Source organism: Microcebus murinus, chromosome 6, assembly GCF_040939455.1.
Source record: "Microcebus murinus isolate Inina chromosome 6, M.murinus_Inina_mat1.0, whole genome shotgun sequence".
Classification (NCBI taxonomy): domain Eukaryota; kingdom Metazoa; phylum Chordata; class Mammalia; order Primates; family Cheirogaleidae; genus Microcebus; species Microcebus murinus.
The window spans coordinates 10,811,742-10,836,953 of NC_134109.1; the positions used below are offsets into that span (position 1 = coordinate 10,811,742).

General features: G+C 51.9%; 1 protein-coding gene across 1 annotated transcript; it reads left to right on the forward strand.

Annotated features, from left to right (window-relative positions):
- Nucleotides 1-17,670: 17,670 nt before the first annotated feature.
- Nucleotides 17,671-24,598, forward strand: LOC105856774 (serpin A12). The gene is made up of 4 exons (XM_012738641.2): nt 17,671-18,304; nt 20,000-20,270; nt 22,643-22,790; nt 24,386-24,598. Exons 1-4 carry the CDS (start codon nt 17,671-17,673, stop codon nt 24,575-24,577), a joined length of 1,245 nt encoding a protein of 414 aa, XP_012594095.1. The 3' UTR covers nt 24,578-24,598.
- The last annotated feature ends 614 nt before the right edge of the window (nt 24,599-25,212 follow it).

Below are 25,212 nucleotides of genomic sequence, written 5' to 3' on the forward strand. Positions count from 1 at the left end.
GTCCCAGGCGGGGAGGCCCCCAGGTGTCTGGCAGACAGTCCTTTCCAGCCTCCTGCCTGACGTCTTGCCGGCGTCCAAGGGGAGCAGACACGGCAAGGAAAAGCGTCGGAAACCTGATCCTTCACCCGAACCCCGCAGCCCCGGCCTGCTGGGCTTCCTCCTTCCATCTGAGAAGCCTTTCATTTCCAGGGGAAAAAAGTGAAACGAAACAAAACAACCTGCAACCTTCCAGTTCTGGGGAAGGGGTGGGGGAAGAACGGGAAAAAACGTCCGGGCCCAGGATGTGGGAGAACGCGGGAATGAGCAGCTGCACGCCAGGCAGGCAGCCCTGCGCGTCCAGCACCCAAATTCTTAGCCACCCTGGGGCGAGGTGACCACTGTCACCCCCTGAGTGCAGCATCGGGGGAGACCACACTGGAACACAGTCAAGGCCGAATACACGTCTGCCAGTGAATACAGTGATGAGTGAAGGTTAAAGGATTTAGCCAGAAATCCAGGAGGCCACTCTGGTAGGAGAGGGACCGTGGCAGCCACCGCCCCCGGTCTGCTTGGGGGACACAGATGTGAGCAAGGGGACGGCGTCACCCGGAAGAGCCTCCCAGACGCACACGTGCAAGGCTCCACATGTCTCCCGCAGTGACACCCACTGCTGGGGACGCAAAGCTGTGTTATTGCACATCGTCCCTGTGTGGTGACGCCTGTGACAGAGGGAGGGGTCACTGTGGGGCCCCGTGGGGCCCTGGGCTGCCAGCGCCCAGAGCGGCACGTGTTACACCCCCAAAGGGCCACCTCATGGACACCTGTGGTCAGCAGAGTCGCTGCTCTTCCCTGAATGCCCTCCCCCCCCCGCACCATGCCTGTTTTAGTGTGTCACTGTTTGTGTGTGTCATAGCTGAGGTGACACGTATAGTTTTGTCCTTCCTGTCCTTCCAATAGAAACTGTCGCACCCCAGGTGCCTGCAGGAGCTGCCATTTTATCACCTGTTCTGCCCTGACCCGTGTGTCCAGAGGCGTTTGGCCCGGGGGGGGGGGGGACACCTAAACCGGGCAGCAGGTGTCTGGGCCCTGCGATTAGGGGCTGGGCGCAGGGAGCGCAAAGGCCATACGTCTGGGGGGCAGAAAGTGTAAGATACAATGTGGGAAGATGTTGGGGGTGATGGTCCCAGCCAGGTGTGTCAGCGTGTGGTTCCAGGTGAGGGCTGGCCACGAGAGAAGCGTGAGTCTGGTTTGGGAAGGGGAGGGTAAGCTGCAGCCAGGACGCTCTGAGCTTGATGCCGGTGCCAGGCCTGTGCCCTTCCACCTGCCAGTGCTCGGTGAGTGAGACGCAGCGTCTGTGCCCACGGCTCCTCCTCCCTCCAAGCCTCCCCCCTCGGCCCCTCCAGGTGAGGAGCTCCAGCGCCTTCCTCAGTCGCTGTGTCAGCCGGGCTGGAGAGCAGACGCGGCCCTGGCTTGTCCTCCTGGCTCCCTCCAGGCCTCGCCCGGCCCCATCTCATGCCCAGGCTTCCCTCCCTCCTCCCGCCTTGCTGACCGACAGCGGCCACGCAGCCCACCAGACCCAGGGCGACAGCTGTCCACACCCGTCTCACCAGCTCTACTACTGGGCCTCCCCTTGCAGTAGCCTGCAGGTCACACGGCGCCCTGCAGCCCGGCTGCCCTGGTGGAGCTCTGGCTCCCAGCGAGGAAAGAGCTGGCACACAAGCTGGAGCAAAGGCGGGGGCAGATGGAAAGTTCTGGCGGCCACACGTCACGTCACGGCTCTCACATCCAGGGCTTTCCCAAGCCCCGCTCTCTGCAGGTGTAACCTGCTCACTTGTCACTGCCTGGGACCCCGTGGGCTGATAAACTGCCCCTTGCAGAGCTCCCTGGGCTGGGAGCCTCTCTCCTCTTCCCAACTATCCCAGGAATTGGACGGCGTTATCCAAATCCTGCAGATGAGCAAGAAGAGTTTCTGGGAGGTGCACTTTCCCAGGGCTGATGTCAAACCAGGTCCGTCTGACTCCACGTCCACACATTCCCGCCACGCCTCGGCCTCTCTCCAGCAGCCGCCCCGCGGGGCCGTGGTGGAGGCGCCTGCCCTGCACGGCCTCACTCGGCTCCCATATCCCGGGGCTGTGTCTGCTCCGGCCCCCGCTCCCGCAGGCCTGGCCAGCGGCTGGGGGACGGCAGTAGACAGCCCAGGTTCTGAGCCCGAAGAGCTGTCACCCGACGGCCGAAGACCAGCAGCGCAGAAGTGGCAAGCGGGGGAAATGGGACCATCGCAGGAATGAGGAGGGTTGTGATAAGATACGGGGTGACGGGGTGTGGTTGGGAGGAGCTCGGGGCCCCCTCTAAGCTCAAGGAGAACCTCTCCAAGGTGGCAATGGGCAGAGACCCACAGCACAGAGAGAGAACATGGGCGGAGAAGGAACGAGGTCTTTAGAGTGGAGGAAGGACAGTGCGAGGGAAAGACCCAGTCCATCTTATATCTAGTTCCCTCGCATCCTGTTTAGGGGGACAGAATAATAAATAAAAATATTGACAAAATAAATCTCTAACGATAACGCAGCACCAAGTGTGGGCTGCGAGAGCGGTGGTGGGGCGGGAGGGATCCATTTCGGCTGTGGGTGGGCAGGGAGATGCAGGAAGGTGGGTGGGTGAAGGGCCCGAGCCGGGGCCTGCCTCCGACAGTGGTATTGGCCAGAGGGCTTCCCTGGAGAGGTTTGAGCTAAGGCAGGGGGCTGGAGCGTCTGCAGAATTTGAGAGAAATGGCAAGTAGTCCATTGTTTTTGGAGTGTTAGAAGTCTTGGAGCTAGGGGGGAGATCGAGAGCAGATTGCAGAGGGCCTTGCACAGAGAGCCAGGAAGCCTCCTTCAGTGGGCACTGGGGAGCCACGGATGGTTTTTGAGCAGGAGAGTGATCTCATCAGAGTTGTGCTTGTAAAGACTTCTCTTGGTGGTAATGCAGAGACTGGGTCAGACAGGGAAGGGGCGGGAAGTGGGACTTGTGGTCAGGAGGATGCCACTTGAACTCAGGAAGGAGGCTAGAAAGATGGGGTAGGAAGGAGGGAACAGAGCCAGTGAAGGAGCTCCTGGGTGGTCCGTGGCCGTGGGGCCGTGGGGAGCAGAAGGGAAGACATGGCTGGGTTTGGCAGCCCTCCTCCAGGGGAAGGTCATGCTGAAACTCTGGGTTCTGCTTGCTCCATGCCCACCTTCTCCAGGAAGCCTTCCCAGACCACCCAGACAGCCTGGGGCTTCCCGACTCTGGCTCTGCTCAGCCCCTCCCCACACGGTGCCCCCTTCTGCTTCTCTTTCTGCCCATGGCTCGTCACCTCCCCTTGGTGTCTGTCTCTCCCAGCAGGAACATGTCACATACTTCTGTGCATCCCCCGGGCACGTCACCGTCAGCCTGGGCATTGCTAACCTCGGCCTTGCTAGCCCTCAGGGACGATCGCTCCAGCCCAAGCCAACCCTGACCCAGATGTCCACCGGGCCACTGACTCAGGTGTGTGGCTTGTGGCTCAGCCTCCTTTCGCTGGGCAGGGAGCGCCATTCCCCAGCCACAGTGAGTTTCCTGAGTCCATGGAACCTGGCCTCTGCCTCGAGATCCTGAGTTGCCGCTTCCTCTCCCGCTGGGGCTGCAAACCTGTCCTGACATCCAGCCTAACTCCGGCCTGCCTCCTCCCCCTGCCCCCATGAACTCGACTCTGCCCCCTCAATGCCCAGTGGACACAGAAACCCTGACACAAATGACAGTGGATTCAAAGCTCCACCACTTGCCTGTCTCTGGCCACCAGCTGCCACCAGCTCAGAATCCCCTCGGCCCTGCATGTGCCATGGGTGCCTAGACACCTGTGGTCATCCAGATCCAGCCCTTGGGAACAGAGTCACAGGCCAGAGAGCACCAGCCTCACCTGCAGCCCCCTCCCTAGGCACCTACATGGACTCAAATTGCATCTCACCCTAACTCACCCTCGATGCCCAAATCGGGCCCTTTAAAGCCACCTCCAAGGACCCGCCCCGGTCCCCACCCTCCCCCAGCCCTCCTCAGTTGGCCCCGCTTCCTGCACTGAATTCTAAGATTGTTCTCCCACCTCCGCCAGCCATAGCTGGGAGGTGAGTCACAGCGCCTGGATCGGCCGAGAGTGCCCGCCCCGCAGTCTGGCGTCCAGCCCCGGCCACCTGCCCGCAGCACATGCGCCTGCCTGGCCCGGCGTACACAGAGCTGCGGAGTGCCCGGGGGAGGGACAGCTATGCTGGGGAGGTGGGTGGGTGTGGTCACGTCTGTGGAAATGCTCTGCCTGCTGTGGCTCCGGCTTTTTGGGGTTGCTGCCCAAAACAACTGTCTCCATCATCAGTGCCATCCTAAAATAATAATTAACATTACATGATAATAATAATAATGACTGATAATAACGAACAAAATTGGCTGCTATGGAATGCCCTGTGTACCAGGCACAGTTCCAGGGCTTTGCATAGATTGTCTCATTCAACCTCTCAATGGTGGAAAGGTAAGTGCGGTTGTTCCCATTTTACAGGTGGGCCAGTTGAGGCACAGAGGCGTGACGACACGTGGGGTTGGCACTGGGAGTCTAGCCCTGTACCACACTGCTGTTCTCAATCCCACATCCTTAAACAGGCTGTGAGTCCCCAGAAAGCCACTGGATTGACCTTCAGGCTGCGCATTCACAGAGGGAAATCATTTCTGGTCTTGAAAAGCAACACGGTGGGGCTGGCCGACTGAAGTTCCCACTGGTCGGGCTACTTTGGCATTTGGAAACCTGACTGGTTTCCTGACAGTTGTATGGTATTTAGGTTTTAATCCTAACTCCACGGATTTCAAGCTGAGCACTCAGTAATTCTTTAAAAGTTCATTCCAGAATGGAAGAAAATGAAAGCAACTGGCCCAGCCCTTGGGGACGCCCCGCAACATTCCGAAGTCAGGGAACAGCCTGTGCGTGGGCAGGCGTGGCTTGCAGCACACCTGTTACAGCCACTAGTCCCATCTACCCTCCCGGTGGAATTCTCCGGCATTTCCCCAACTTTATGGGTGAAGAGATCAAGACCCTGAGAGATGAAGTAACTTGAGGAGGGCTGAGAAGTGGGAATACGGACCTGAACCCAGATTTTCTCACTCCTGATGGAGGAGGACCCCACCTCTCCATTTCTCTGTCTGTAATCGTCACCCCTCTGAGCAATTTCCTCCAAGCTTCAGGGTTCCTCCAGCTCTGCTGGTTTTTTTTTTCCTTGCCCCTATTAAAGCTAGTCACTATCAGTCTTTTACATCTCAGTATGAATAAGTTTCAATCAATACATTCTCTCTCAGAGGCAACTGCCCTTCATTTTATCTTAGATTATAAAGACAGTCCTCTGGGAAAGGGTGTCTGGTATCAGCATGCAGGCCTTGCAAATAAGGGCAGCCTACCCAGCAGCCCACGTGTGGTTTTCGCCAGCCTGCTTTCGCTTAGCCCGGAAGGAGTGCTGCGAAAGTGGATGGGTGCAGGGAAACTTCCCTCCTCGCACCTGCAGGCTGAGCCACGTGACGACTGCTTCCGGAGCTACACTCTGCGTCACTCCTCGTCCTTGTGCTGGGGGCTTGTGGCCGGCATCGGACCCCATTTGGGAGTGCGTGGAACATTCTTGGAGAATGGATGTATGGGCTTGTGTGTTTCCTCACCGCTTCCTCCCCCACACGGCTCGGCTTCCCCAGCTCCGTGACTTGGCCCTTTCCTTGGCCGTAAGTAGACAACCACTCTTGCTTTCCTGAATTTCTGAAAGCTCAGAAATGAGCTTTTCCCATCCTTCACTATATCACAGCACACACAATAGTCAGTAGTTTCCCAAATAGGGCCACCACTTCCTGGGCTAATTAGTTACAGGTCTCAGCCATTCTTGAAATTCTGTTCTTGCTGTCTGATCCACTATGTACGCACATATCCCATCGGATGGGAAAGAACTGTCCCCTCCTGGGCTCCGGCAGTATTAAGCACACGACACCCTCTCTCTAGATGGCAGAGGATGCGACTGGGCAGTGTGTGACTTGGATGAGCAGAATTAGTTCACTGATCTCATGCTCATTATTGGTAATACTAATAATTAATTACAATTATTATTAACTGCTATTATCACTATTACTATGATTATTCCTAATTATATTCAATTTACCCCCTCCACATTGGCCATTGCGTTTGACAGCATTGCTAACAACCTGGTGAAGTGGGCAAAGCAGATACCTCTGCAGCCCCATTGCATAGATGGAAGCAGTGAGGTGAGGTGACCTGAGTGAGATGCCCAGCTTGTTCTGACTGTGGGGCCTGAGCTCCACCCCCGAGAGCAAGGTGCCGTGACCTCGTCTGGAGGCCTTGACTTGAGTCAATCTGCCCCTCTCATGGGCGCAACGATGTGGAACTCATCCCCCACCCCGCCCAAATCTTGACCTGTCCTTGCTTTCCTCCTTCCCTTCTCCCAGCCCGCTCTTCTCTCTCCCCTCTCTCTATCCCCCAGTCCAGCATGGTAGGAGACGGCAACAGAAGGCCATAGACAGGTCACAGTGATGGAATGAGGCTGCTCCGCCATGGTTCTGACACGTGTAGGGCTCCACCTCCTCCTGCCCTGGTTTCCAGGCAGGTGGAATCTAAATGTTGCATTTGGCAAAGGAGCCCACTGAGGCTCCGTGAGAGAGGTGGACAGAAACCAGCCACGTGCCTGGTGCATGTGCTGAAATTCCACCTGGCTCGCTCTGGGGCTTCCTGGGGCGGGAGGACTCCCGAGGCTGGCTCCCCCTGTGCACAGGTTCCCGTGGCTTTGATATGGCCGCTCTTCCCAGCTGCAACGGTGCTGGGCCCACTGGGACGAGTGGAAAACCCTCAGGCCAACATCCCCTCCTTCAGGAAGCTGCCTTTGCTGTCCTGACAGCGGGGAATGTCTCTCCCTGGGACTTCCCCAGGGTTTGATCAGGTCTCTGGCACAGAACCGGCCCTGGTGTCTGTCCGTCTCCTGGTCTGTGAGCTCACAGAGCAGGACTTGGGTTTTTCTCCCCCTCCCACACCTGGCTTGCGGCCAGGTACATGGCAGACATAATTGTGTTTCAGCTCAAGTCCTGCCACTTTGGAAGGAAGCAGGAAAGGGGGACGAGGGGAAGGCAGGTGAGAGAGGTGGCTGGGACCCTTTCCAAAGGAGATGCTGAACAGCTCAGAGGTGGGAAAAGGAAGGTGGAGCCGGCCCCATGACCCGCTGGGCTTCACGAACCATCGGGCCAATGCCAGGAGCCAAACGCTGCCGTTCAGCCCGGGAACTCAACACCTAGCAGCAGTGCCTTCACGCGGGGATATGGAGACAATCCCAGTGTGTCCTCAGTTTCTCCTGAACTTTCTCCACGAATGGTATCCTCATTTAATTTTTTCCAACTTTTATGTTAAAAAATTCTTATGAGGATGTGCATCCACACTCAATAACCACGTGATATTCAATAGATTACTCATTGTCCCCAACCTCAATTTCCTAATCTCTATAATGGAATGAGAGTCCATAGCTCCCCCCATCACTGACTTGTAAGAATTAAATTTGTGTGTATGTGTCTATGTGTATATGTGTATATGTACACGTGTGTGTTTACATGCCAGCACACATGCTGCTAAAAATCAAATTGGCGGGCTTATTTCAAAGTATAGGAAAACATGAAATCACAGACTTATTTTTTCATAATTTGCAATTTTCCTCCCCCAAATTTTTCTGATATGTTCTGTTTTTATATCTTCTGTTGTTCTGCTGTGGAACCAGAATTTTGTCCTGGAGAGAATGACATTTAGCACAGAGCTGGGTCTATAGTATTTTAAGTATTTTAAGTATTTTAACAGCATGACTTCCAAGAGATTGGCCCTATCAGACAAGCATAGACCCAGTGCTGTCTGTCCTCTGCTGCCTGGGTATGAGGTTTCCCGGGTGCCAAACGCTCGGGTCCTAGCAAGCCAGTCCCCTATGGATGAACCCGCACAGCACCTGCTCCGTGCTGTTTGGGACGGGAGAGAAAAAGCAGGCCTGAGCTTTCCGGACGGGCGAGAAGGGAACTCCCAGACGTGTTGCCATCTGGGTGAGGCCTGGCAGGCTGACCCTGGGGAAGGGGCGGAGGTGGCAGAGGCAGGCTCAGCAGGCCGTGGGCAGAAGCCCACCCAGTCTGCAGACAAGGCTTGTGCGGCTGGGAAGCCTAGAGGAACACACCCGGATTGGAGTCCGCCGGACCAGGACAGACAGAGGACCAGGAGGCCGGCATCCGCAGGGCCTGGGGACGGCCAAGGAAGACCGACCCGAGGGGCAAGGAGGGGCTGGGGAGGTCAGTGCAAGGAGTGTGAGTGTGTGTTTGAGTGTGTGTGTGTTTTCTCTGTCTGTCTGTCTGTCTGTCTGTCTGTCTGTCTGTCTGTCTGTCTTAAGGAAGAGAACCAAGGACCCAGGTGATCGCTCAAACAGACAGACATCTCGAGTCCTTCCTGTGCCTGGCGTTACAGCTGGCGCACAGCCTGGCCCGCCGTGCCGTGGGTCAGAGCTGGCTGCCAGAAGGCGGTGGCCACAGCTTTCCTTTGCGGTCCACCGGACAGCAGTCACTAGAAGGCGCGATTCAGAACCAGGAGACCTGATTTTTGAGTCCTGGGTCTGCTAATAATCTGGCTATAAGGAACTCAGTTTTCTTATATGTTAAGATGGGTCTAGCAGCCCCTAACTTACAAAGTAAAGGTGAAAAATACGTGCTATCTATCAGCAACCGTACCTGCTAATCATGTGTACGAAAGAGCCTTTTTCTGCAGAAACAAAGATGAAGAAGAAAAGGTCAAGAGAATGAGCTAAAGCAGGGAATCAAAACCGGCCCCGTAAAGTTTCAGTGGGTATCTACCCACATTCTCCACCTTTGCCCAGCGAGGGACGCATGTGGTCATTACTGACGTATGAGAACTCTGCATGCTTAGGAACATTAGCTCTTGATTTTGCCCACATATTCCAATTTGTGATTTCTCCTTATTTTGTGTATGCTGTGGAATTTTAACATACTACATAAGAAGGATCCATCCATCTCTTCCTTCAGGGTTCCTGGGGTATGTATCACGATTAGGAAACTCTTTCCCACTGTGACATAAAAAAAAAAAAAAACTTTCCTCCAATATATATATATATTTTTTTTTTTTTGAGACAGAGTCTTACTCTGTAGCCTGGGCTAGTGTGCTGTGGCATCAGCTTAGCTCACAGCAACCTCAAACTCCTGGGCTCAAGAGATCCTCCTGCCTCAGTCTCCCGAGTAGCTGGGACTACAAGCACACGCCACTGTGCCGGGTAATTTTTTCTATTTTTTTAAGTTGTTTGGCTAATTTTCTTTCTATTTATGGTAGAGACGGGGTCTCACTCTTGCTCAGGCTGGTCTTGAACTCCTGAACACAAGCAATCCTCCTGCCTCAGCCTCCCAGAGTGCTAGGATTACAGGCATGAGCTACCGCGCCCAGCCTATTTTTAAGTTTAATTTATCTTCCAATTTTTATTTTATTTTTGACACGATTTGTTTGTTTCCCATTAACATTTATGCAATTGATCACCTTTTCTCTGTTGCTTTGAAATGTCATCTTGGATTTTTGCTATTTATGGACCACTTCCTAATTTTTTAAAGATATTTTTATTTCTCTCCTTTTCTTACTTGCTTAGATTTTTGTTTGGAAAGATTTTCAATATTTTTTTACTAAAAGCTCTTTGGGGTAACCTATGATCTTGTTGGGGGATTGCTTAAAAATGTTAGTTTTCTTTTAAAATCAATCAGTTATTGACTTTAAGCCATTTATTGATTTATAATTATGGGTTAAGCTCCCCAATTACAGCTTAATTCCACGGGTAAAATTGCATTTTTACTAACTCAGCCTGTACCATCTTGCTTGGGGGTACAGTATAGTTTGTTCTCCTGGCATTTGGGCTTTGCAGTGTCTCCCACTCCTGGCGATTGGCTCGCATGGCTGCCTGCCAGGAGCATCAATTGGGGATCCTTTGAAAACCAGGGACAAGGGGGTCACCACAGAAATGGAAGGTATGATCCCAGGTGGTGGCTAGAAATCTCTCTCTATATATATATATATATTTTCATTCTGCTGTTAATGGATCTCGGGGTGGCTTCCATGTTGGGGCTACCACACAAAGCTCCTGTGGACGTTGCAGTGCATGTCTTTGTGAGCCCACTAGCACTCGCTTCTGTTGAGTACCTACCGCAGGGTGCAAGGCTAGTCCAAGGGTGAGCATAGGTCTAGCCTTAGTGGATCCCGCCCCACAGTTCTCCCCAGCGGTTGTTTGCACACCCACCCGCAGAGAGATCCGCTGGTTCCTCTCCTTGGTGTCACCGTCCTTTTCATCTTGGCTATTCTAGTGGGTGTGCAGTGGGATTTTGCCATAGTTTTGGCTTGCATATTTCTGATGACTAATGAGGTTGAGCCCCTTTTCAGATGTTTACTGGCCATTTGGAGATCTTCTTTTGTGAAGTATTTGTTTATGTCTTCGCTTATTTTCCACATTGTTGTCTTTTCCCAATTGACTTGTAGAAATGCTTAAAATCAGGTATGAGGCCCTTATCAGATGCATGTATTGTAAGCACCACTCCCTGTCTATGACTTGCTTTTGCACACTCAGGAGATTTATTTTATTTATGAACGGCAGAGTCTCGCTCTGTCACTTAGACTAGCATGCAGTGGTGTCATCATGGCTCACTGCAGCCTGAAACTCCTGGGCTCAAGCAATCCTCCTGCCTCAGCCTACCTAGTAGCTGGGACCACAGGTGCACACCACCACACTGGCCTAATTTTTCTATATTTTGTAAAGATGGGATCCCACTCCTGCTTAGGCTGGTCTCGAACTCCTGGCTCCAAGCGATCCTCCCGCCTTGGCCTCCCAAGGTGCTGGGATTATAGGCGTGAGCCACCACATCCAGCCTACATGATCTACAATGAACAAAAGTCTTAATGTTAATGAAGTTCAGTGTATCATGTTTTTATGGTCATTACTTTCTGTGTGCTGTTTACAAAGTCTTTGCCTTTCTCATGGTTGTGAAGATATTCTACTGTTTTCTTCTATAAGCTTTATTGTTTTGACACCTGTGGGTTTTCAGGTGAAAAAAATTATTTGCTCTCAGGACGTTCATATGGTTCAATCTAATACCTTCTGCATTTAGGTCTGTGGTTCCTTAAACTAAATTTCGTATATGGGGTGAAATGGGGTCGCAGTTCATTTCCCTCATGTGGATATGCAGTGGTTTCATCTGCGTCCTTTACCCACTCAACTGTGGGGATACCTTTGTCACATGTTGGGTGACTGTTCCTTGAGGGTCTGTTGGATTCTCTGGTTTGTTCCATTGGCTGACTTGTCTGTCTCTGTGCCATTACCTCACTGTCCCAATTGCTATGGCTTTATAGCCATTCTTAATATTTGGCAGCTCAATGCTTTCAAAGACTCCTTGAATGAGTCCCGGAATCACCAAGTGGCAATTACTTGCTTCAGAGCAGAGATTCCCAACCTCGGATGCTCATTGCATTTCCCTGAGAGGTTCTAAAAAGACTTTATCCCACATCAACCAATCAAAAACTCTAGAGGAATTCTCAGAGAGTGGATGTTTTTAAAGCTCCCAGATGATTCTAATGTGCTCCCAGAGCTACAATGACTACTTTAGAGTCAGGTTATTCTCATTTTGCATTTAAGGAACCAGAAGCCCAAAGTCACATTTATAATTTCTAGAGGCATTAGGTCATTTACTCACTTTCTCCAGGAGGTAGGATCTTTGATGTGCTACTCTTGCCCTCAGTTTTTACCCAGAGAACTCCTACTCATCCTTAAAAACCTGGCTTAAGAGTACCCCATCTATGAAGCTATCCTGAGCACCCCAGGTAGGATTGGGTTCCTCCTGCAGGCTCTCGCCTCCCCAGGCTGAACAATCAGCTTCATCCTTCTAGCCCCTGATGGACACCAGGCCCAAACCCATGGGCCTCGAGTCACCCCATCCATGAGTGGTCAGGGACAGCTTCATGTCTAGGCAGAGGTCCCTTGATGGGTGCTTGGAGGGGGCAGGCCCTCCCATAGCCATCTCTTTCATTGCTGCCTGCTGATACCCACCTCCTGCGGGGCTCTTCTCCCCAGGCAGGCATGGGGAGACTTAGCACCTGGCCTGCAGCCCACTTGCAGTGACCCTCTGCTTGCAGCCTACTGTCCCCTGGCACTGTCTGATTTCAGGCATCCCCAGAGCAGCCCGTATAGCTCTGCGGGCACCCCTACACAAGCCTGTCCCTGCGTGTGTCCCGTGGGAGTTTGCCCCAGAGCAGAGTGTGTCTGGGGCAGGCAGGCGGGTGTGGCCCTTGGACTCATACAGGCCTCACCCTGTCATTATCACACTGGCTCTTCCCTCCCAAATGAGGATGCAGAACCAGATTCTGGGTCAACATCCACTGCTGTCTCTGGTCCTTGACCGCTACAGCCTCTGCCATGATGGGACCACCTGTCCCTGCCCCAGGCCATCCTTCCACCATGGGGAGGAGGAATCCTGTCTGCACCTCTTGGTGAACAGAGCCTGACAGTGTCAGCCCTCTTGTCTCGCCTGGTCACACGCTGTCTCTGACCCCCACACATCCCAACAGGCAGGCCTTGCTCCCCGGGTGAGGGAAGGTGGCAGCTGAGGGGCTCCTTCTGGGGTGCTCTCTGGTGCTGGAAGCTCCGGGATCCTTATCCCCATGGCCCTGCTGGTCTGGGCCATGAACACACCAGTTTGTGGCTGACCCAGACCTTGGGGGGGGACCCAGTGCCGCCTCTTTTTGAGAAGGCTTTGCCAAGTCACCTGCTCCAAATGGCTTTGGGGATGAGAGTCATGTCTTTGCTGAAAGCAGCATCCCAAAGGAGGGAAAACCACCCCATGCATGGCGGTTCTGAGGCCCCCACGGTGCTTTGGTCATATCGTAGGTATTATAAGCACAGCTGCATGGGGAGGGAATTTGGACGATCTGTCTGCTCCTAGGAACTCATCAAAGTGGAACTGAAGAGAGGTAGGGAGGATTTGTCGCTCTTCCCTTGTGGGGTCAGTGGGCTTGGAAGGTTCCCAGACATCATCAACACCTCTCTCTAAGTGATAAAACTGAAGATAAGAATTTCATTTTAGTTTAAGTCTTTTGAAAATTAATTCTAATGTAATGCCTGTTCCTTAGAGACAATTTGGAAGATATAAAAAAGTAAGGGGAGGGAAAGAGAACAAAACCCACCCACAGTCTCAGCATTCCAGCACAACAAGTATGCAATAAATAGGAAAACAACTTGTCATTTTCAACTTGCAGTTTTCACAGATGGTCACAAATTTTTTTTTTTTTTTTTTGAGACAGAGTCTCACTCTGTTGCCCAGGCTAGAGTGCCTTGGCATCAGCCTAGTTCACAGCAACCTCAAACTCCTGGGCTTAAGTGATCCTGCTGCCTCAGCCTCCCAAGTAGCTGGGACTACAGGCACGTGCCACCATGCCAAGCTAATTTTTTCTGTATATTTTTAGTAGGCCAATTAATTTCTTTCTATTTTTAGTAGAGATGGGGTCTGGCTCTTGCCCAGGCTGGTTTCAAACTCCTGACCTTGAGCGATCCTCCCTCCTTGGCCTCCCAGAGTGCTAGGATTACAGGCATGAGCCACCACGCCCAGCCAATGGTCACAAACTTTGATGTGAGTTTTTTATTCCTGTTACCCCTAACAGAAGTTATATATTTAGTTGCCGATTCATCACCCCTCAGGCCTGTTCCCCTACAGACTCCCTGGGAGCTAAGGTGGTAGAGCAACAGTTTGGAGCCCATGAAAAAGAGCAAAAGAAAACAATGAGGGACAAATGGGAACGACCCCAAGAAGCCCAGCCCATTGATGGCAATGATGATATTTGGGTTGAATATTCAATGTCAGGACTACAGACTGCTCTACTCGTAGAATACTCCAGCCTCTATACCCAGACAGCAATTGGGAAATAGAGCAGTTGCAAAAGATGTTGAATGGACTTCATTAGCGAGGCCACAGCCCAGCGGGCGTGGTCTGCACAATATCACGTCGCTGCCTCCAGTGGTGAGGAGAAGCCCCCGGGGAAGTGGTGTGGCCGTTGCTCCCAGAGCCTCCGTCCCCTGCCTACTCGGGCCAGTTGATTTCACTGGGTCACTCTGCTTTTCCGAGGGGCCATGGCCGTATAAATAATAAAGCAAGAGAGGCAGATCCAGTTAGCCGGCTCAGCGGACTTCCCCTGAATGTGCTGTGAGTATGACATCTTCCCTCTGCAAAGATGGAGTGCTTGCCTTCTGTTCCTTGCTTCAGACTGAGGGAGGATATCTCTGGGTGGTGTATTAAAAGAAAGTCCTAGAGATGTTCCAAAATCTGAGGACACCCCCTCCCCTTGAGGAGCTCACTGGGTATCTTTGTGGGAGGAATTGATGCTTTTCTGGAGTAAAAAGCTTGATGGGTGTGGGGCTGGGAGTGGTCTTGAGAGACAAGGCAGCCTCTGCAACTCGGGTCCTCCTCGCTCTGTGCCTCTGGCCACCCTCAGCCTTGATGGGAGCTGTTGGTGCATCTCTATCTCTCCCCAGGGACAGAGGTTGCGTCCACCAACTCACTGTTTCATGGAGAAAGTGAGGCCTAGCAGCTTGTCGGGTGCACGTTTGCAGAGTGGCCTTGGCTGATTGGAGTCCCACTCTGACTGTCACCGATGCACGTTGCAGCCTTGGTCTCCTCCTTTACCCACCCTGGGCCTTGCTTTCCCCTGGAGGGCATGGCTGGTCCTGAAGTTGATGGTGGCTCAGCTTTTCCAACCCACATATTCCCTCGTTTTGGCATGAAGTCACCGAAGGGGAGGAGGACCAGGTCAGGTGGAGAGCTGGACAGTTCTCCAGCGTTTGGAGAAGTCCGTGGGCTGGCCGGGCTGAGGATCCGTCAGCAGCGTCCACGGGGACTGTTTCCTGGGCATTGCTCTAGTGCCCCAGTGCCCGACACATAAGGAGAACTCAAAAGTATTTCTTAAAAGAATGAAGGCAGAAATCTACAGAGCAAAGGAAGAAGTGAGATGGTGCACATGTGCTCCCATGCTTTGTTTCCCAGAAAGGAGGAAAAAGTATATTGTAGCAGTTATTAGAATTCTTTTATGGGGCTTCTTGTACCTCCAACAGGGGAAATGGATATGTTCTAAAGTTTAGTTCTAAACTTGCCTTTAACTATAGTAATTTAATTTTTAATATATTCAGAGTGATTTCCCCTTAAAACAATATCCATCCCTTAAAACAGTTGGACCACAGAGCATGCCTGGAATGTCTCTTCAAGTCCAGGACTTTGGCGATGGGCTGTCGGAATCCAGAGCACGTCTTTAGGAAGGATCCCTCGGGTGTCTCAGCCCGGGCAGGGCACTGAGTTTACCCAGTGTTGCACACTCCGTAGGGGAATCTCCCGAAAGGACCTCAGGAAAAGTGGGGTCCCGAGGGCCTGGGGTTCCTTGGGGCAGGAAAGGATGCCTGGTGTGTGTCCAGCCTGCAGGAAGGGTCTCTCCATGGGGCAGGGAACATTCTGGTTGTCTGAAGCTCAGGACACTGGGGATGAGAACTTGGCCAGAGCATCCCAAGCTTTTGGGTCTTGTTGGTTTGAGGAAGGATATCACATCAACAGCCAGTCGGTTTCATGCCAGGGAAGAGAGGCAGGAGAGTAAACTATCGGGAGAGGGGTGACCTCTCTCCTCTAAAGTAAGCGGTTCCCAACCACTGTGCACTGGGTAGACCTTCCGTAGCCTGTGTGCTAGGTTTGTTCATTGTTGTTTCCTCAAGCTGCTGGTGACATGTGGGAAAGCATTTTGTAAAATCACTAATGTTGTTGTTGTTAAATCGGCGGTTGCATGTCACTGTCACTCCAGTCGGCTGATTCCAAAGCAGGTGGGGACAGTGTGGCAGGTGGAAGCAGTGCCGTCCCCATGGGGAAGCCCCTCGCATGGGACTGGAAACCACCTGAGCTGCTCGTTCGGAGGCCTTCGCGCCGGCTCGGCTCTGTCTTCCGGAGGGCTGGCTTCTGGGTCAACGAGATGCGATTTTATTTATTCATAAGAGAAGGAAACTATTTTTCCAATAGGGAATGCAGGAGTGGATGGTCAGAGAAGATCTGAAATACTGATCATAGCTTTATCTTCCCCCTACGTACCCCACAGCGTTCAGTCTCTGTCTTGTTCCATTTCTTCTTGATTTTATTTCCCTTCTATTGATTTATTTAGTGTAACTCTGGGTGACAACCAGACACTCGCATTCCAGACTAAAAGCCAACAGAGAATTGCTCAATTCAGGAGAGCAACCTATCAATTTATTGAGAAATAACCAGTTGCTCAGTATTTTAATTGATGGAATTAAAAAATTAGCCTACTCAGGCGTCTTACCCGCCTGACAAATTTGGGTCAGTGCAGAGCCCATGGCGGTAGATGGAAAGGCCCAGAATGGAGCGAGAGTGTGCTGGGGTTTTTTTTTGGGGGGGGGGCAGGCCAGGTTGTGGTATTCAGGGGTGCCTGGGCTGGTGGCCTGGTGGGGACCACCACAGAGGGACACAGGCTTGTAGGGGAGGAGGAAGCTGAGACGTGGCCAGGCCAGGGTGTGGGCTGTGCCCCCTTCTGATTAGCAGCATCTAGTGGGGAAGAGACCAAATGACACCCCCCCCCACCATTTAACAGATGAAGATGCAAAAAGCCTGCAGGGCTGGAAGACTTTTCTCGCACCACCTGACAAACACCTGAGTGGGAAAAGACCGATGCCCAGACTCCGAATCCCATAGTCAGTTCTGGTTTCTGACACTCTGCAACATAGAGATTTGTGGGGGCCGAGGCCCAGGCGTCCCCGTAGAGCTGTGAGGGGGGGGGTGTCTCCGGGCTGGAGCTTGTGTAGTTTCTGCTCCAGGCCTGCCTGGCCCGGGCTTGTCCCCATAGCTCCTGCCAGGTTGCTCAACGGCCCTGAGTCTCAGCTGGCTGGCAGCCCCACTGCCCAGAACGTTCCCTTAGAGTGACATGTCTTCACTGCTCCACTCCTGCACCTTGGGAAATATCGCCCACTCGGAGGAACCGAAGCTTCTATTTTTAATCCGGCGGCCTGTGTAAACAGTCCAGCCCACTAACCCCTGAGATTGAATCTTTTCTACTTTCTAGTTTCCTTTTTTTACCTGAAGCAGCCTGTAGGATTTTACCAATTTCTCTTATATAACCTATTTTCAGACACCACACAGGGCCTTGTTCATCACCAACTATTTTTAATTTTTACCAAACAAAAAAGTAGCCCCTGTGAATGGAAGGTGCTTAGAGAACGCCCGGGCTCAGAGAGGGAAAGCGCCTTGCAGAGTGTCGCGCAGCTCTGGAGGCAGGAGGTCAGAGCACAGAACTCCTGACCTCCTGGTAGTCCGGCATTTCTTTTAATATTGACTTGTATTTGTTAGGATACTTTGGGCTTCGAGAAACTGACCATGTAACTTGACATCACTGAGGGTGTAGGGGCGGAGGGCCCTTGGGGTGATTATAAAGGTTAAACGCTAAAAAGGATGTCAAAACACCCATCAGTTAGTCACTGTATTTCTTCTTCCATGTGGCTTGCTTATTGATAAGACAGAGGCACGGGGTTCTTTGGTTCTTTTTTCTGCTAACCTCAGGTCTACTACTCAACAGGACAATTCCCAGGGAAAATGAACCCCACGCTGGGCCTGAGCCTCTTTCTGGCTGGCCTGCTCACCACAGAAGGTCTTCTGAAGCCCAGCTTTTCGGACCAGAATCATGAAACTCTGGACCGGTCCCAAGAGAGGAAGGGTAGGATGGCGGCCAAGGAGCTTGCAAAGCGGAACATGGCTTTTGGCTTCAAGCTGCTCAAGAAAATGGCCTCCGTCAACTCGCACAAGAACATCTTCTTTTCCCCCCTGAGCATCTCCACGGCCTTCTCCCTGATGTGTTTGGGGGCCCAGGATGACACCCTGGCCGAGATCAAGCAAGGATTCAATTTCAGGAAGATGTCAGACAAAGATCTCCATGAGGGCTTCCACTACCTTATCCGCAAGGTGAACCAGGAGACCCAGGGCGTCAAGGTGAAGCTTGGGAACACCCTGTTCATGGACAAGAAGCTGCAGCCACAGCGGGAGTTTCTGAGAGATGCCAAGAACTTGTACTACGCAGACACTGTCCCCACCAACTTTCAGAACATGGAAAATGCTCGGCAGCAGATCAACGATTATATCAGTGAGAAAACCCATGGGAAAATTAACAACCTGGTCAAGAATATAGACTCTGGCACTGTGATGCTTCTTACAAATTATATGTTCTTTCGAGGTAAGTCTCATGGCATGTTGGCATAGAAAGGATAGGGTGACCATTAGACTGGGATTAAAAATCTGGGTTAGCCACTTGCTTGCTCTGTGACCTTGAATTCATATGTGACTAATCTCTCAGAACCCCATTTTTCTATCTGTAACACATCAGACAATTCCTGGGATTCAAGGTGCAAATGTACATGAAATGAGTTTTGTGGAGTCTGTCATTCTCCATATGCAACATTTTCATTATTGCTGATCATCCTAACACGACATTGGTCGTAGAGGTTGGAGGGACATTTTTTCCCCATTTCTTAGGTGACAAAAAATTTCAAAGAGAGGTTCATTGACTTACTCCAAGTTACAAAGCTGTCAATAAGAATCATGACTAGAACTCATTTCTCTTGGCCCTAGGGCCATGCACTTTCCACCACTCCAGGTAGACAGGTGGTGATTGCATTGATTATGGTGATGATGATCACTTGGTGGATGCCTTGGTCTCCATGTCGGACTTTGTATATATTCCCCAAGTCTGAGAGAGAGGCTGAAAAAGAAGACAGAAGAAGGTTCTCTAATTTGAGCTTCATGCCCCACCACCACCACCACCACACACACACACACACACACACAACACATGCACCCACATGTGTTGGCCACAATAGGTTAGAATCAGAGGCAAACACCCCTCAGTCCAGGCGAATCACTGCTGGGCTTGTCAGCAACATGGTCCTGAATTTGGAAGTTCAGGCCTCCCAAAATCCACAGGGAGATTGATGACTAGAGAGGAAAAAATAAGTGATAATGGCAGTCTCAAACTTCAGTTTGCCCAAACTAGAGAAAAATAAAGGAGAATTTTGAATTTCCCAAAGTCCCTGTGTTCTGTAGATCACAACAGGAACAATAGTGACAAGTAATGATGCTTACAATGACTAACATTCACTCTACACCAGCACTGAGCATGCTGCCTTGTCCCACCAAGTCTCAAGGTATCTCTATGAGGTAGCTGTCACTGTTCCCATTCTTTCAATAAGGGCATTGAAGTCCAGGGAGATTGACATACTTGTCCATGGTCATCCTTTTAGAACAATGAAGCCAGGATTCGAACTCAGGGACTTGGCTCTATAGTGGGGTCTCTGAGGGCAGTAGGTTCGAAAAGACTCAGGCCTGAGTTTATGACCAATGGGGTCAAACCATCACCAGGGTAATAAAAGCGGGGTCTAAACACCCAGCTTTGAGTGTTCACTGCTCTTCAGCAAGCTCCCAAAGGCAGCCTGTTTCATTAGTTTTCTTTGCTCCACAGAGTGGCTCCTTCAGGGATGACTTAGAATGGAGTCAAGCATTTTCACTCATGCCAGACCCAATTAAGCCCCATTAATTGTAATGCAGTCCCTTCTGTTGGAACAGAAACCACATGCTTTCTCAGGCTCAGGGGCACCTGGGCTTATGGCCGCCTACTGCTCTCCTCCCAAGATGGCGGCCCTAGTTCTGGCTCATTTGGGAACAGATAATTGCGTTTGAGCCTGTCTCATCAGAAGTCTTCAGGCATGGCATGAGGACAGGGACTCGTAGAGTCCTTGCCTGATATCCCAGAATATCCAGACCCCTTACCCTGTGTGGTCAGAATCTGTGTGGACAGAAATCAGTAGTTAGTTGGATCCAGTCACGTCTTTTCCCACAGGATGCTTACATTACTTTGTCATTCTTTAATCTTAAGCCAAGTGGCAAAATGAGTTTGATCCAAAATTAACTAAAGAGGAAGCTTTCATTCTGGAGAGAAACAATTCAGTGAAGGTGCCCATGATGTTCCACGGGGGCATGTACCAAGTTGGCCGTGATGACCAGCTCTCCTGTACCATCCTGGAAATTCCCTACCTGAAAAACATCACAGCCACCTTCATTCTTCCGGATGAGGGCAAGATGAAGCACCTTGAGGAGGCCTTGGAGGAGAACATTTTTGCCAAATGGAAGCCATTAATGTTGCACAGGTAAGGAGAGTGCCTGGCTCACGTAGCATCTTCCTTCCTCCTGCCTCCCCTTCTACTCTGTTGTTTCCACCCCAGATTCCTTGAGCTCTCACCTCACAGCCAAGTCCTCTTCTGGGCTCTGTAATGACCTTATGTTATGGTGGGAAGCAGATTGGGAAAAGAAGTCAGAGGAATACAGTGAAACATTTGCTATTTGAGGGGATGCATCACAACTGTGGGAATACAGTGGATAGAGTCTTGGTGGAGAGTGACCACAGGAAGGACTTCACAGAGGAGGGGGCCTCTGAGCTAAGTCTTTAAGGCTGAGTAGCCATCTGTTTGGAAGGGAGAGGAGCAATGCAGCCCTGAGCAAAGGAGTCTGCAAGAACAAACATGGAGCATGAGAAGGAGCCGGGAGCTGTTCGTTGTGACTAGAATGATGTTTTCAACTGAGATGTCACAACAAAATCAGTGAAGTGTGTCCCATGTACGTTCTACTAATAATATTGTTGAAGGACCAAAGGGAGTAAATATTTTTCTTTTAAGACACTGAACTTAGAGCAGATTTATGGTAAGCCTGCATAGTACCCTCTCAGGCACTTGCTCAGTGATAGATTTTCCTGGGAAAAGTATGGGTTGGTGCTAGAGTTGAGTCCTGGGGACTTGGTGTCAGTGTGGACGTGCATGGTGCCTTAAACATGACTGGGCAAGAGAAGGATCTATGGCAGCCAGGAGGGTGGGGGATGAAGCAGAGGGAGGACAGGAGTGGTGCCAGATGTCCTCCACCCTGTTCTTCTGTTCCCTTTTCCACCTTGTCCCCACCATTGTTCTCCATCCATCTCCATAAAGGCCTTCACTGAGAACCTCTGCCACGCCTAACATGCTGTCAGGCATCAAGGAGGGTTCCAAGAGAGGTAAAGGTGACGCTAGGACTGAGCTGGGCTGCCCTTAGGTGGCAACTGAACTGATGCCACTTCTTTCCCACGGGAACACAGGCTTGGAGGAATTGCAGAAACGTCTCTGATACTTACAGTTAGCTGAAAGCTCATAAAAGGGAGATTCTGGTTCTGAAAGCTTCAGATACAGTCACAGTTCTGGCAGGGAGAGCCCAGTGGCAGGGCATGCCAAGACAGCTGTTGTCCCTTGTGATCTGCCCTTTCTGCTTAGATCCAGGGATGGCAAGAGTTGGCAGAGTCTGGCCACTGACGCAGGAGGAGAGGACTGGGTTTCAACCTTAGCCGAGACCTGGTTTTCTCATCCATGATGGTGGCCATAATATTGCCAACCTTAGAGGACTCTGGAGAGAATTAAACGTGCCAGAGCACAGTATTACCCCACAAAGGCAGGTTCCTTCTCCTCCTCCTCCTCCTTCTGATTGGTTGAAGAGGCAAAGTTCCAAGTGTCTCAGTGGATCTTTTGAACCTCTGGTTTATTGAATGACAGGTGTCCTCCAAATCTGATCTTCCTACCTCAGGATGGAACCTCAGGATGGCAGCTAAGCCACTTGGGCAAAGGTGTGGCATCTCTTAATAGGGGGATCCCCCAGTAGGGGCTGGTAGTTTTCAGCCTGCACTCTCCAGAGCTTTAGAGTTCACAGAGGTGTCTTGGGGGACCTCCTGGGGGATCAGTAGTGTGCAAGGTGAAGGGAAGGTGGAAGATGGGAAGGACACCAGGCCCTCCACCTCACTTCATCCAGAAGTCTTGGCTTCATGAGACTCAGACTCAGTCTGCTCGAGCTGATCGAGGAGACAGCATTATCCGGACGGAAAAGAAACAGGAACCAGGTCCTTGGTGGGTGAGAAGAAATGGGACCCAGGGCCAAGCGAATAAAAGCCAGAGGCAAGAGGATGAGCACCTGCTGTCACTGACTGTCTGCTGAGCACCGTAGACACATTGGTTTCAGCATTCTTGGTGTCCCGTGGGTGCTGTGCTTACCAACCTCCTTTTTGCACAAGCTATTTAGAGGGTAAGATCGTCTGTCCCAAGACGTGGGGCGCATGAGAGGCAGAGTGTGTTTGGACTCAGTTCTTTCTGGCTCCAGATCTCGGGCCCTGCTGCCTCAGCGTCCGGTCTGCTGCGGTTAGGGCTGGCTCAGGACTTGGGCGTGGCAGAGACTACAGTGGGGACAACTTCAGTGGCTATGGCTGAAGGGGCCCTGAGATGGCAGGGACGGACGAGGGCTCCAGGGCAGGCTCGCAGTTCGGAAAGCACAAGGTGTTTTCAAACAAAGGTCCCAGTGTTGAGGGGCTCTCCTCCTTCCGTGGATGAAGAGAGAAGACCCGTGAGACCTCTGAGTTTGGGAGGACAAAGGTCTCATTTGCCATCTCCCCTGAGGCTTGCCCTGGGAACTGGCAGGGCTCTACCACTCACACTTGTCTCTTGCACCTCCCCAGGGTTGTAGACGTGTCTGTGCCCAAACTCCACATCACTGGCACCCATGACCTGAAGAGGACTCTCTCCCACCTGGGCATCACCAGGATCTTCGAGGAGCACGGCGACCTCAGCAGGATCTCCCCTCACCGCAGCCTGAAAGTGGGCGAGGTAAGCCTGCCCCGCCCCCTCCAGCAAGGGGAGCCCTCATAGCCCCGGGCAGAGCGGCTGTCACCGGGGCTGTAGAGCAAGGGTTCCAACCGCCAGGTGCAGCAGCCTGGGATCCAGCTCTGCCCCGGCCAGCCACGTGATCCCGGGCAAATCACATGACCTCCAAGCCTTGCGCTTCCCATCTTTAAAACTGGTGCTATTTTGGAAATCAATTCAATTCCCCAAACATTGATCAAGGCCTGGAACTTTTACCAGGCCTAGAACAGCTCTAGGTCTAGCTCAGACCTCCTCTCCAAGGCCTCCCAGACTTCTTAGGGGTAAGTGGTGAACACATTCTGCACAATGAAGAGACAGAGAGCACAGGGCCCGTGGTCTCTGGCAAGGGTGGGCACCTGCCTTTTGGGACAAGAAAAGAGCACATATAGGCAGGGTCACCAATTTAGCAGATGCAATGTAAGATACCTAGTTGGGTTGGGATTTCAGATAAACAATGAATTATATTTTTTTAGTGTAAGTATGTCCCAAATATTGCATGGGACATACTTACGCTAAAACATATTCATTATTTCAAATTGAATTCAAATTTAACTGGACAGCCCGTATTTTACCTGGTAACCCTACTTTTGAGTTAAAAGAGCATCAAACGGGGAAAAGATTTCAACAAGCAGAGATGGGTACGGGGAGGATCTTCCAGTTGGGGGAGTGAGTGGGAACGGTGTGGTGGAGGATGGGTGGTGGGGACTGGCTGGCGCAAGGGGCTCTAGGGGGGTGGCAGTTCAAGCCAGAGTGGGAGGGATCCAGTCTGCCAAGCAGAGCCAGCTGCTCTGGATCCAAAGGCACAGTCTCAGCTGTCCTTTCCAATTTGCAAGAGGGAAAGACCCAGCCAATAGAACTTTCTCACTTTTGAGTTTTTCTGCCACAGCCGTGCCCCAAATGCTCAATGCCAACTCCCCTTTCTGTGGGTCTTGAATGACTTGTTTCTTTCCCATAGGGAGGTGTGCTGATAGCTGTGCTCCTAACACAGGGCATTGGCCTGTTTTCTGCTAGTAAAATTGTCAGACTTTTGTAGACTAGAATGAAATGTGTGGATATTTCATAGAGGCCTGTCAAGTTCCTAGCATCCATCACCTGGTCATTGGTGCCACTGGGGTCTGAGTCATCTCAAACAGCTCATCCGGAATCTGGGTTCCTCTTAAGCACCCACCAGGGGTGCAAAAGGAGGTACAGGGGGCTTCAGGCAGAAATGCCCTCACCCCCCTTCTACCTAGCCACGGCTCGACAGACCCTTTCTGCCATGGTGACAGTGGATGCCTCCCTGTAATTCACAGGAAGGACAGCAGCCCCCCATTTCCCTCCCCTCCCCCATACCTGAGGTCCCCCCAAACCCCGCACCATCTTTTCTTTGCGATGCCCGTCTAGCACCCTCCAGCGGTGATGGCGGAAGAGCCAGGAGCCCCGGGGCGCTGGCGCCAGCTGAGCTACTGCAGTGCTGGGCAGCTTAGGCCAAGTTGTCTCCCTCTCTGGGGCTCTCTGGGCCTCTGGCCCAGCAGTCTCTGAGCAGCAGGCAGGAACCGACCTTGCCCTTGTTCCCGCAGGCGGTGCACGAGGCTGAGCTGAAGATGGATGAGAAGGGTACGGAGGGGGCCGCGGGCTCCGGAGCACAGACGCTGCCCATGGAGACGCCAATGCCCGTCAAGATAAACCGCCCCTACATACTCGTAGTTCACGAGACGTTGACGCCTTCCATACTCTTCTTGGGAAAGATTGTTAACCCTACTTCGAAATAAAGGGGGAATTCTTGCTTGCTGCAGACGCCAATTATGGCTCGGGGCTGAAAATGTTTCATCTCCCTGGGACGGAGGCCACATGCTCATTCTAATCTGATCCCAAGACCGCCTAACGAGAGCATCACCTGCTCGCAGGCTCCTCTGCGCCATCTCCTCCCTAAGCCCCCGCCCTGCCCATTCCACTGTCAAGATTAGGTGCCCCCACCCATTTGGTGTTCTCTCCCCTCCAGCACACAGGGCTTTTTTTGTGTGTGTGATTTAATAAACAAACACCCCTTCCCCCTCCCCGCTGCCCCAGGTCTGCTGCAGTGGGTGGATAATTTGGCAAAGGTGTGAGCCACAGCAAGTACCTGGGGTTTGGAGTGGAAGAGAAACCTGGGTTCAAATCCTAGAACAGGGTCTCCTTTGGGAAAGCCACATACCTTCTCAGAGCTACTGTTTCCTTATCTTTTTATTTATTTATTTATTTATTTATTTATTTATTTTTTTATTTTTTTTTTTTTGAGACAGAGTCTCACTTTGTTGTCCAGGCTAGAGTGAGTGCCGTGGCGTCAGCCTAGCTCACGGCAACCTCAAACTCCTGGGCTCGAGTGATCCTTCTGCCTCAGCCTCCCGAGTAGCTGGGACTACAGGCA

What these genes read in the sequence shown, in the direction of transcription:
- LOC105856774 (XM_012738641.2), top strand. Translation starts at nt 17,671, where the DNA reads ATGAACCCCACGCTGGGCCTGAGCCTCTTTCTGGCTGGCCTGCTCACC. An exon ending in AAATTATATGTTCTTTCGAG is followed by an intron (nt 18,305 to 19,999) that starts GTAAGTCTCATG and finishes TTTAATCTTAAG; the next exon opens with CCAAGTGGCAAAATGAGTTT. An exon ending in GCAGCCTGAAAGTGGGCGAG is followed by an intron (nt 22,791 to 24,385) that starts GTAAGCCTGCCC and finishes TTGTTCCCGCAG; the next exon opens with GCGGTGCACGAGGCTGAGCT.